At 52.5% G+C, this 12,327-nt stretch overlaps 2 protein-coding genes across 2 annotated transcripts in view; both read left to right on the top strand.

The window, feature by feature from the left end:
- The window catches only part of rcor1 (REST corepressor 1), a 28,011-nt gene extending 23,979 nt beyond the window's left edge, over positions 1-4,032 (top strand). Inside the window, exons 13-14 of the mRNA XM_083924411.1 lie at positions 1,059-1,134; positions 3,737-4,032. Coding sequence (XP_083780537.1) covers positions 1,059-1,097 — 39 coding nt within the window. The 3' untranslated portion in view covers positions 1,098-1,134; positions 3,737-4,032. The remainder of the gene's footprint in view (positions 1-1,058; positions 1,135-3,736) is intronic.
- Positions 4,033-6,838: 2,806 nt separating this feature from the next.
- traf3 (TNF receptor-associated factor 3) overlaps positions 6,839-12,327 on the top strand; it is a 23,453-nt gene continuing 17,964 nt past the window's right edge. The window contains exons 1-3 of the mRNA XM_083924475.1: positions 6,839-7,154; positions 9,815-9,965; positions 10,470-10,635. Coding sequence (XP_083780601.1) covers positions 9,818-9,965; positions 10,470-10,635 — 314 coding nt within the window. The 5' untranslated portion in view covers positions 6,839-7,154; positions 9,815-9,817. The remainder of the gene's footprint in view (positions 7,155-9,814; positions 9,966-10,469; positions 10,636-12,327) is intronic.

The raw sequence follows: 12,327 nt of genomic DNA, 5'->3' as shown, positions 1-12,327 counted from the left end.
GACTCTACTCAGACTCTACTGTGACTCTACTGAGACTCTACTCAGACTCTACTGAGACTCTACTCAGACTCTACTGAGACTCTACTGAGACTCTACTCAGACTCTACTGAGACTCTACTGTGACTCTACTCAGACTCTACTGTGACTCTACTGAGACTCTACTCAGACTCTACTGAGACTCTACTGTGACTCTACTGAGACTCTACTGAGACTCTACTCAGACTCTACTGAGACTCTACTGTGACTCTACTGAGACTCTACTGTGACTTTACTGTGACTCTACTCAGACTCTACTGTGTCTCTACTGTGACTCTACTGTGACTCTACTGTGACTCTACTGAGACTCTACTGAGACTCTACTGTGTCTCTACTGTGACTCTACTCAGACTCTACTGTGACTCTACTGTGACTCTACTGTGACTCTGCTGAGACTCTACTGTGACTCTACTGAGACTCTACTGTGACTCTACTGAGACTCTACTGTGTCTCTACTGTGACTCTACTGTGACTCTACTGTGACTCTACTGTGACTCTACTCAGACTCTACTGTGACTCTACTGAGACTCTACTGTGACTCTACTGTGTCTCTACTGTGACTCTACTGTGACTCTACTGTGCCTCTACTGTGACTCTACTGTGACTCTACTGTGACTCTACTGTGACTCTACTGAGACTCTACTGTGACTCTACTGTGCCTCTACTGTGACTCTACTGTGTTCTACTGTGACTCTACTGAGACTCTACTGTGACTCTACTGTGTTCTACTGTGACTCTACTGTGACTCTACTGTGACTCTACTGAGACTCTACTCAGACTCTACTGTGACTCTACTGTGACTCTACTGTGACTCTACTGAGACTCTACTGTGACTCTACTCAGACTCTACTGTGACTCTGCTGTGACTCTACTGTGACTCTACTGAGACTCTACTGTGACTCTACTGTGACTCTACTGGGACTCTACTGTGACTCTACTGAGACTCTACTGAGACTCTACTGAGACTCTACTGTGACTCTACTGTGACTCTACTGTGACTCTACTGTGTTCTACTTTTTCAGGACTCCCCCGTGAACTCGCAGAATCCTGTGGCGTCCTGACTCTCTGACTCCGCCCCTCTGGTTTAATGATGTCATCGTGAGTTTTGATTGGTCGGGTTTCACTGCTCTCTCTCTCTGGACCAATCAGAAGTCAGACCTGACCTGTCACTCAAAGTGGGCGGGGCCTGTTTTTTTATAGTAACAAGTTTTTAATCTTTTGTCTTTTTTGGGGGGGTGATGATGTCACTGGGGGAGGAGGCGGCCATGTTGGATGATGTCACTGGGGGAGGAGGCGGCCATGTTGGATGATGTCACTGGGGGAGGTGGCAGCCATGTTGGATGATGTCACTGGGGGAGGAGGCGGCCATGTTGGATGATGTCACTGGGGGAGGTGGCAGCCATGTTTGATGATGTCACTGGGGGAGGAGGCGGCCATGTTTGATGATGTCACTGGGGGAGGAGGCGGCCATGTTGGATGATGTCACTTGGGGAGGAGGCGGCCATGTTGGATGATGTCACTGGGGGAGGTGGCGGCCATGTTTGATGATGTCACTTGGGGAGGAGGCGGCCATGTTGGATGATGTCACTCAGACTCTAATGTGACTCTACTGTGACTCTACTCAGACTCTACTGTGACTCTACTGAGACTCTACTGTGACTCTACTGTGACTCTACTGAGACTCTACTGTGACTCTACTGTGACTCTACTGAGACTCTACTGAGACTCTACTGTGACTCTACTCAGACTACTGTGACTCTGAGACTCTACTGAGACTCTACTGTGACTCTACTCAGACTCTACTGAGACTCTACTGTGACTCTACTGTGACTCTACTGTGATTCTACTGAGACTCTACTGTGACTCTACTGTGACTCTACTGAGACTCTACTGTGACTCTACTGAGACTCTACTCAGACTCTACTGAGATTCTACTGTGACTCTACTGTGACTCTACTGAGACTCTACTGTGACTCTACTGTGACTCTACTGAGACTCTACTGTGACTCTACTGAGACTCTACTGAGACTCTACTCAGACTCTACTGAGACTCTACTGTGACTCTACTGTGACTCTACTGAGACTCTACTCAGATTCTACTGTGACTCTACTGTGACTCTACTGTGACTCTACTGTGACTCTACTGTGACTCTACTGAGACTCTACTGTGACTCTACTGAGACTCTACTGTGACTCTACTGAGACTCTACTGAGACTCTACTCAGACTCTACTGAGACTCTACTGTGACTCTACTGAGACTCTACTGTGACTTTACTGTGACTCTACTCAGACTCTACTGTGTCTCTACTGTGACTCTACTGTGACTCTACTGTGACTCTACTGAGACTCTACTGAGACTCTACTGTGTCTCTACTGTGACTCTACTCAGACTCTACTGTGACTCTACTGTGACTCTACTGTGACTCTGCTGAGACTCTACTGTGACTCTACTGTGACTCTACTGAGACTCTACTGTGTCTCTACTGTGACTCTACTGTGACTCTACTGAGACTCTACTGAGACTCAACTGTGACTCTACTGTGACTCTACTGAGACTCTACTGTGACTCTACTGTGACTCTACTGAGACTCTACTGTGACTCTACTGAGACTCTACTGTGACTCTACTCAGACTCTACTGTGACTCTACTGAGACTCTACTCAGACTCTACTGAGACTCTACTGAGACTCTACTGAGACTCTACTGTGACTCTACTGTGTCTCTACTGTGACTCTACTGTGACTCTACTCAGACTCTACTGTGACTCTACTGAGACTCTACTCAGACTCTACTGAGACTCTACTCAGACTCTACTGAGACTCTACTGAGACTCTACTCAGACTCTACTGAGACTCTACTGTGACTCTACTCAGACTCTACTGTGACTCTACTGAGACTCTACTCAGACTCTACTGAGACTCTACTGTGACTCTACTGAGACTCTACTGAGACTCTACTCAGACTCTACTGAGACTCTACTGTGACTCTACTGAGACTCTACTGAGACTCTACTGTGTCTCTACTGTGACTCTACTCAGACTCTACTGTGACTCTACTGTGACTCTACTGTGACTCTGCTGAGACTCTACTGTGACTCTACTGAGACTCTACTGTGACTCTACTGAGACTCTACTGTGTCTCTACTGTGACTCTACTGTGACTCTACTGTGACTCTACTGTGACTCTACTCAGACTCTACTGTGACTCTACTGAGACTCTACTGTGACTCTACTGTGTCTCTACTGTGACTCTACTGTGACTCTACTGTGCCTCTACTGTGACTCTACTGTGACTCTACTGTGACTCTACTGTGACTCTACTGAGACTCTACTGTGACTCTACTGTGCCTCTACTGTGACTCTACTGTGTTCTACTGTGACTCTACTGAGACTCTACTGTGACTCTACTGTGTTCTACTGTGACTCTACTGTGACTCTACTGTGACTCTACTGAGACTCTACTCAGACTCTACTGTGACTCTACTGTGACTCTACTGTGACTCTACTGAGACTCTACTGTGACTCTACTCAGACTCTACTGTGACTCTGCTGTGACTCTACTGAGACTCTACTGAGACTCTACTGTGACTCTACTGTGACTCTACTGGGACTCTACTGTGACTCTACTGAGACTCTACTGAGACTCTACTGAGACTCTACTGTGACTCTACTGTGACTCTACTGTGTTCTACTTTTTCAGGACTCCCCCGTGAACTCGCAGAATCCTGTGGCGTCCTGACTCTCTGACTCCGCCCCTCTGGTTTAATGATGTCATCGTGAGTTTTGATTGGTCGGGTTTCACTGCTCTCTCTCTCTGGACCAATCAGAAGTCAGACCTGACCTGTCACTCAAAGTGGGCGGGGCCTGTTTTTTTATAGTAACAAGTTTTTAATCTTTTGTCTTTTTTGGGGGGGTGATGATGTCACTGGGGGAGGAGGCGGCCATGTTGGATGATGTCACTGGGGGAGGAGGCGGCCATGTTGGATGATGTCACTGGGGGAGGTGGCAGCCATGTTGGATGATGTCACTGGGGGAGGAGGCGGCCATGTTGGATGATGTCACTGGGGGAGGTGGCAGCCATGTTTGATGATGTCACTGGGGGAGGAGGCGGCCATGTTTGATGATGTCACTGGGGGAGGAGGCGGCCATGTTGGATGATGTCACTTGGGGAGGAGGCGGCCATGTTGGATGATGTCACTGGGGGAGGTGGCGGCCATGTTTGATGATGTCACTTGGGGAGGAGGCGGCCATGTTTGATGATGTCACTGGGGGAGGAGGCGGCCATGTTGGATGATGTCACTGGGGGAGGTGGCGGCCATGTTGGATGATGTCACTGGGGAAGGAGGCGGCCATGTTGGATGATGTCACTGGGGGAGGTGGCGGCCATGTTGGATGATGTCACTGGGGGAGGTGGCGGCCATGTTGGATGATGTCACTGGGGGAGGTGGCGGCCATGTTGGATGATGTCACTGGGGGAGGTGGCAGCCATGTTGGATGATGTCCCTGGGGGAGGTGGTGGCCATGTTGGATGATGTCACTGGGGGAGGTGGCAGCCATGTTGGATGATGTTCCTGGGGGAGGTGGCGGCCATGTTGGATGATGTCACTGGGGGAGGTGGCGGCCATGTTGGATGATGTCAGTGCGTGGACAATAAAAACCAAAGCTCATCAATAAAGTTGTTTCTTCTTCAGTTTCTGCTTCTTTCTTTCAAACTCAACACTTTGATTCATTTGTTTTAGTTATTTTTTGTATTTTTTATATTTTATATATTTAAGGTTTTTCCAGGTGCTGAAGATGTTTCTGCTTCTCTTTCACAACAATGAATGTTCATGTACGCATCGGACCTGGACCAGGACCAGGGTCAGGACCAGGACCAGGACCAGGGCCAGGACCAGGGCCAGGACCAGGGCCAGGGCCAGGACCAGGACCAGGGCCAGGACCAGGACCAGGGCCAGTCCCAGCCTGGTTCTGGTCCTGGTCCAGCCTGGTCCTGGTCCTGGTGCTGGTCCTGGTTCTGGTCCTGGTCCCAGCCTGGTCCAGGTCCAGGTCCTGGTCCTGGTCCTGGTCCTGGTGCTGGTCCTGGTCCTGGTCCTGGTCTTGGATCAGAGGGGAAACGTTGAGTTGCTTTGGACTGAAACTGTTTTAGGGAAAACGACGACACACGAGAACCTTCACAGGCTTTTATCTTTATATAAATAAATATATTCATTTATAATATAAATAGATAAATACATTTATATCATATATATGAATATCTATATTTATAACTGATAATAAACGCTGTTCAGCAGGTGAAGGTGATTTAAAAATAATGTAATTCTTCTTCTTCTTCTGAAACATATATAATATAAATATATATATTTATATTATATATAAGTGAAGGAGTTCAAGGACCTCGGGATCATGTTCACGAGTGAGGGGACGATGGAGCGTGAGTTTGGCCGGAGAATCGGAGCAGCGGGGGCGGAGCTGCAGTCGCTCTACCGCACCGTTGTGATGAAAAGAGAGCTGAGCCGGAAGGCAAAGCTCTCGATCTACCGGTCAATCTTCGTTCCTACCCTCACCTGTGGTCATGAAAGCTGGGTCATGACCGAAAGAACGAGGTCGCGAGTACAAGCGTGTGAAATGTGTTTCCTCAGGAGGGGGTCTGGAGTCTCCCTTAGAGAGAGGGGGAGAAGTTCAGCATCCGTGAGGAACTCGGAGTAGAGCCGCTGCTCCTTTGTGTTGAAAGGAGCCAGTTGAGGTGGTTCAGGATCATCTGGTCTGGATGAACCCTGGGCGCCTCCCTAGGGAGGTGTTCCAGGCACGTCCAGCTGGGAGGAGGCCTCGGGGAAGACCCAGGACCAGGTGGAGAGATTAGATCTCCACACTGGCCTGGGAACGCCTCAGGATCCCCCAGTTAGAGCTGGTTAATGTGGCCCGGGAAAGGGAAGTTTGGGGTCCCTGCTGGAGCTGCTGCCCCTGAGACCTGATCCAGGATCAGAGGCTGGAGCTGCTGCCCCTGAGACCTGATCCAGGATCAGAGGCTGGAGCTGCTGCCCCTGAGACCCGACCCCGGATAAGCGGATGAAGATGAGATGAGATTTATAAACGTTCAGCAGGTGAATTAAACATATATAATATAAATATATATATTTATATTATATATTTATAAACGTTCAGCTGTAAACTGTTTTATCATCATTTATGTTTATTTACATATTTATCATTTATAAATTTACATATTTATCATTTATATATTTATCATTTATATATATTTACACGCCTCTCTCTCTCAGGGCCGCCCCCTGGTGGCCGGCGGCCGGCTCAGCCTCTCTCTCTCAGGGCCGCCCCCTGGTGGCCGGCGGCCGGCTCAGCCTCTCTCTCTCAGGGCCGCCCCCTGGTGGCCGGCGGCCGGCTCAGCCTCTCTCTCTCAGGGCCGCCCCCTGGTGGCCGGCGGCCGGCTCAGCCTCTCTCTCCGGGCCGCCCCCTGGTGGCCGGGGGCCGGCTCTGCCTCTCTCTCAGGCCCGCCCCCTGGTGGCCGGGGGCCGGCTCAGCCTCTCTCTCAGGCCCGCCCCCTGGTGGCCGGGGGCCGGCTCAGCCTCTCTCTGTCCGGGCCGCCCCCTGGTGGCCGGCGGCCGGCTCAGCCTCTCTCTCTCCGGGCCGCCCCCTGGTGGCCGGGGGCCGGCTCAGCCTCTCTCTCTCCGGGCCGCCCCCTGGTGGCCGGCGGCCGGCGCGGCGCCTCTCTCTCTCCGGGCCGCCCCCTGGTGGCCGGCGCGGCGCCTCTCTCTCTCCGGGCCGCCCCCTGGTGGCCGGCGGCCGGCGCGGCGCCTCTCTCCCCGGGCAGCTGGGGGATTTCCTGGGCGGAAGCAGCGGAGGGGGTTTCCAGTGTGATCAGTCCTCCGCTGGATCTGTGAACTGGATCCAGAGACTTCGCTCTCACAGAAGAACCGACAGAACCCGGACCAGCGCGCACAACCCTGAACCTGAACCCGGACCATGAGGAGTCCGCCTGAGGCCCGGAGGCTCCGAGGCAGCGGCAGCGGCAGGTCGACGGTTTGAATCCCGGAGAGAGTCCGAGGAGCCGAGGAGCTGCGGAGCCGAGCGGAGCGGAGCTGTGGCCTGCGGAGGAGCTTCATGTGAGTCCGGCACCAGAACCAGCAGAGCCCGCAGAACCTCAGCAGCTACACACACAACATGCTAGCTCAACACCACAGATGCTACAGCTAAGTGTGTGTGTGTGTGTGTGTGTGTGTGTGTGTGTGTGTGTGTGTGTGTCTGTGTCTGTGTCTGTGTCTGTGTGTGTCTGTGTCTGTGTCTGTGTCTGTGTCTGTGTCTGTGTCTGTGTGTGTGTGTGTGTGTGTGTGTGTGTGTCTGTGTCTGTGTGTGTGTGTGTGTGTGTGTGTGTCTGTGTGTGTCTGTGTGTGTGTGTGTGTGTGTGTGTGTGTCTGTGTGTCTGTGTCTGTGTGTGTGTGTGTGTGTGTGTGTCTCTCTCTCTGTGTGTGTGTGTCTGTGTGTGTGTGTGTGTGTGTGTGTGTGTGTGTGTGTGTGTCTGTGTCTGTGTCTGTGTGTGTGTCTGTGTGTGTGTGTGTGTGTCTGTCTGTGTGTGTGTGTGTGTGTGAGTGTGTGTGTGTGTGTGTGTGTGTGTGTGTGTGTGTATGTCTGTTTGTGTGTGTGTGTCTGTCTCTCTGTGTGTGTGTGTGTCTGTGTGTGTCTGTGTGTGTGTGTGTGTGTCTCTGTGTCTGTGTGTGTCTGTGTGTCTGTGTGTCTGTCTGTGTGTGTGTCTGTGTGTCTGTGTCTGTCTGTGTGTGTGTGTGTGTGTGTCTGTGTGTGTGTGTCTGTGTGTGTGTGTGTGTCTGTGTGTGTCTGTGTGTGTGTGTGTGTCTGTGTGTGTCTGTGTGTGTGTCTTTCTGTCTGTGTTTGTGTGTGTGTGTGTGTTATTGTGTGTGTCTGTGTGTGTCTGTGTGTGTGTCTCTGTGTGTGTGTCTGTGTGTGTCTGTGTGTGTGTGTGTGTGTACAGACTAAAATGAACAAACAGCAGACACAGTAAGCTAACAGGCTGTTAGGCTAATGAAGGCTAATGCTAACAGGCTGTTAGGCTAATGAAGGCTAAAGCTAACAGGCTGTTAGGCTAATGAAGGCTAATGCTAACAGGCTGTTAGGCTAATGAAGGCTAATGCTAACAGGCTGTTAGGCTAATGAAGGCTAATGCTAACAGGCTGTTAGCATTAGCCTTCAGTGACATCGATGAAAACAGAAAATATTTCATAATTAATAAAAACAGAACCGAAGAACTGACTCATCAAAGTCGTGTCAAACACTTCCTGTTCCTGTCACCACGTCGCTGCTGATTGGATAACTCCTGGACACGCCCACAAGACCGGCCATCGAGGAGCACCTGAACGCACCACAGACCATCCAACTGGCCCATCGTGGAGCACCTGAACGCACCACAGACTGGACCATCGAGGAGCACCTGAACGCACCACAGACCAGCCAACTGGACCATCGAGGAGCACCTGAACGCACCACAGACCGGCCAACTGGACCATCGAGGAGCACCTGAACGCACCACAGACCAGCCAACTGGACCATCGAGGAGCACCTGAACGCACCACAGACCAGCCAACTGGACCATCGAGGAGCACCTGAACGCACCACAGACCGGCCAACTGGACCATCGAGGAGCACCTGAACGCACCACAGACCAGCCAACTGGACCATCGAGGAGCACCTGAACGCACCACAGACCGGCCAACTGGACCATCGAGGAGCACCTGAACGCACCACAGACCAGCCAACTGGACCATCGAGGAGCACCTGAACGCACCACAGACCAGCCAACTGGACCATCGAGGAGCACCTGAACGCACCACAGACCGGCCAACTGGACCATCGAGGAGCACCTGAACGCACCACAGACCAGCCAACTGGACCATCGAGGAGCACCTGAACGCCCCACAGACCAGTCATCGAGGAGCACCTGAACGCACCACAGACCGGCCAACTGGACCATCAAAGAGCACCTGAATGCACCACAGACCGGCCAACTGGACCATCGAGGAGCACCTGAACGCACCACAGACCGGCCAACTGGACCATGGAGGAGCACCTGAACGCCCCACAGACCTGCCAACTGGACCATCGAAGAGCACCTGAACGCCCCACAGAACAGTCATCGAGGAGCACCTGAACGCACCACAGACCGGCCAACTGGACCATCGAGGAGCATCTGAACGCACCACAGAACAGTCATCGAGGAGCACCTGAACGCACCACAGACCGGCCAACTGGACCATCGAGGAGCACCTGAACGCACCACAGACCGGCCAACTGGACTATCGAGGAGCACCTGAACGCACCACAGACCAGCCAACTGGACCATCGAGGAGCACCTGAACGCACCACAGTTGGGCCACCGTGCAGCACCTGAACGCACCACAGACCAGCCAACTGGACCATCGAAGAGCACCTGAACGCACCACAGACCGGCCAACTGGACCATCGAGGAGCACCTGAACGCACCACAGACCGGCCAACTGGACCATCGAGGAGCACCTGAACGCACCACAGACCGGCCAACTGGACCATCGAGGAGCACCTGAACGCACCACAGAACGGCCAACAGGACCATCGAGGAGCACCTGAACGCACCATGGACCGGCCACCAAGGAGCACCTGAACGCACCATGGACCGGCCACCAAGGAGCACCTGAACGCACCACAGACCATCTGTGTCCTCATGTCTGTGTCCTCATGTCCTCATGTCTGTGTCCTCATGTCTCTTGTCTCCCCTCAGGTCATGTCAGCAGGGAGGAGTGCTGACGGGAGGGAGGTGCAGATTCCCCTCCAGCAGGTGGCGCCCTCCCTGACCACGCCCCTCTCCGTGGCCCCGCCCTCTCAGCGCCAAGCCAATCCCTGGCCTCCCAGCGACGCCGCCGCATCTCCAGGTACGGACGGGTTTCAATGTGCACAACATGATAGCTTAACACAACTGATGCTACAGCTAACTGTGTGTGTGTGTGTGTGTGTGTGTGTGTGTGTGTGTGTGTGTGTGTGTGTGTGTGTGTGTCTGTGTGTGTCTGTGCGTGTGTGTCTGTGTGTGTGTCTGTGTGTGTGTCTGTGTGTGTCTGTGTGTGTCTGTGCGTGTGTGTCTGTGTCTGTGTGTGTGTGTGTGTGTGTCTGTGTCTGTGTGTGTGTGTGTGTGTGTCTGTGTCTGTGTCTGTGTCTGTGTGTGTCTGTGCGTGTGTGTCTGTGTGTGTGTGTGTGTCTGTGTGTGTGTGTGTGTGTGTGTCTGTGTGTGTCTGTGTGTGTCTGTGCGTGTGTGTCTGTGTCTGTGTCTGTGTGTGTGTGTGTCTGTGTCTGTGTGTGTCTGTGCGTGTCTGTGTGTGTCTGTGCGTGTGTGTCTGTGTGTGTGTGTGTGTGTGTGTCTGTGCGCCCCCCCCCCCCCCCAGGGGTCCCTGCTGGCTTCCTGCCGGTCCTCGGTGGGTTCAGGGACCTCTTCGTAGAAACGCCTGAAGCCAAATACTGCTGTGAGTCGTGCAGGCTGGTCCTGTGTCAGCCCAGACAGACGGAGTGTGGACACCGCTTCTGTCACAGCTGCATCCAAGACGTCCTCAGGTGAGACACACAGGCAGGTGAGAGAGAGACACACAGGTGAGACAGACAGACAGGTGAGACAGACAGACAGGTGAGAGAGAGACAGGTGAGAGACAGACAGGTGAGACACACAGGCAGGTGAGAGAGAGACAGGTGAGAGACAGACAGGTGAGACAGACAGACAGGCAGGTGAGGTGGAGGGTGTAGTTCACTCTGCAGTCGTCTTCAGTAACTCTGTCCTCTGCAGTCGTCTTCAGTAACTCTGTCCTCTGCAGTCGTCTTCAGTAACTCTGTCCTCTGCAGTCGTCTTCAGTAACTCTGTCCTCTGTCCTCTGCAGTCGTCTTCAGTAACTCTGTCCTCTGTCCTCTGCAGTCGTCTTCAGTAACTCTGTCCTCTGCAGTCGTCTTCAGTAACTCTGTCCTCTGCAGTCGTCTTCAGTGACTCTGTCCTCTGCAGTCGTCTTCAGTGACTCTGTCCTCTGCAGTCGTCTTCAGTAACTCTGTCCTCTGCAGTCGTCTTCAGTAACTCTGTCCTCTGCAGTCGTCTTCTGTAACTCTGTCCTCTGCAGTCGTCTTCAGTAACTCTGTCCTCTGCAGTCGTCTTCAGTAACTCTGTCCTCTGCAGTCGTCTTCAGTAACTCTGTCCTCTGCAGTCGTCTTCAGTAACTCTGTCCTCTGCAGTCGTCTTCTGTAACTCTGTCCTCTGCAGTCGTCTTCTGTGACTCTGTCCTCTGCAGTCGTCTTCAGTAACTCTGTCCTCTGCAGTCGTCTTCAGTAACTCTGTCCTCTGCAGTCGTCTTCAGTGACTCTGTCCTCTGCAGTCGTCTTCTGTAACTCTGTCCTCTGCAGTCGTCTTCTGTAACTCTGTCCTCTGCAGTCGTCTTCTGTAACTCTGTCCTCTGCAGTCGTCTTCAGTGACTCTGTCCTCTGCAGTCGTCTTCAGTAACTCTGTCCTCTGCAGTCGTCTTCAGTAACTCTGTCCTCTGCAGTCGTCTTCAGTAACTCTGTCCTCTGCAGTCGTCTTCAGTAACTCTGTCCTCTGCAGTCGTCTTCAGTAACTCTGTCCTCTGCAGTCGTCTTCAGTAACTCTGTCCTCTGCAGTCGTCTTCAGTGACTCTGTCCTCTGTCCTCTGCAGTCGTCTTCAGTAACTCTGTCCTCTGCAGTCGTCTTCTGTAACTCTGTCCTCTGCAGTCGTCTTCAGTAACTCTGTCCTCTGTCCTCTGCAGTCGTCTTCAGTGACTCTGTCCTCTGCAGTCGTCTTCAGTGACTCTGTCCTCTGCAGTCGTCTTCAGTGACTCTGTCCTCTGCAGTCGTCTTCAGTAACTCTGTCCTCTGCAGTCGTCTTCTGTAACTCTGTCCTCTGCAGTCGTCTTCAGTGACTCTGTCCTCTGCAGTCGTCTTCAGTGACTCTGTCCTCTGCAGTCGTCTTCTGTAACTCTGTCCTCTGCAGTCGTCTTCTGTAACTCTGTCCTCTGTCCTCTGCAGTCGTCTTCAGTAACTCTGTCCTCTGTCCTCTGCAGTCGTCTTCTGTAACTCTGTCCTCTGCAGTCGTCTTCAGTAACTCTGTCCTCTGCAGTCGTCTTCAGTGACTCTGTCCTCTGCAGTCGTCTTCAGTAACTCTGTCCTCTGCAGTCGTCTTCTGTAACTCTGTCCTCTGCAGTCGTCTTCAGTAACTCTGTCCTCTGCAGTCGTCTTCAGTGACTCTGTCCTCT

The sequence above is a fragment of the Echiichthys vipera genome, assembly GCF_963691815.1.
Source record: "Echiichthys vipera genome assembly, chromosome: 12".
Lineage (NCBI taxonomy): Eukaryota > Metazoa > Chordata > Actinopteri > Perciformes > Trachinidae > Echiichthys > Echiichthys vipera.
The sequence above is the reverse complement of the archived record's forward strand: the minus strand, read 5'-3'. Positions and strand labels throughout refer to the sequence as shown.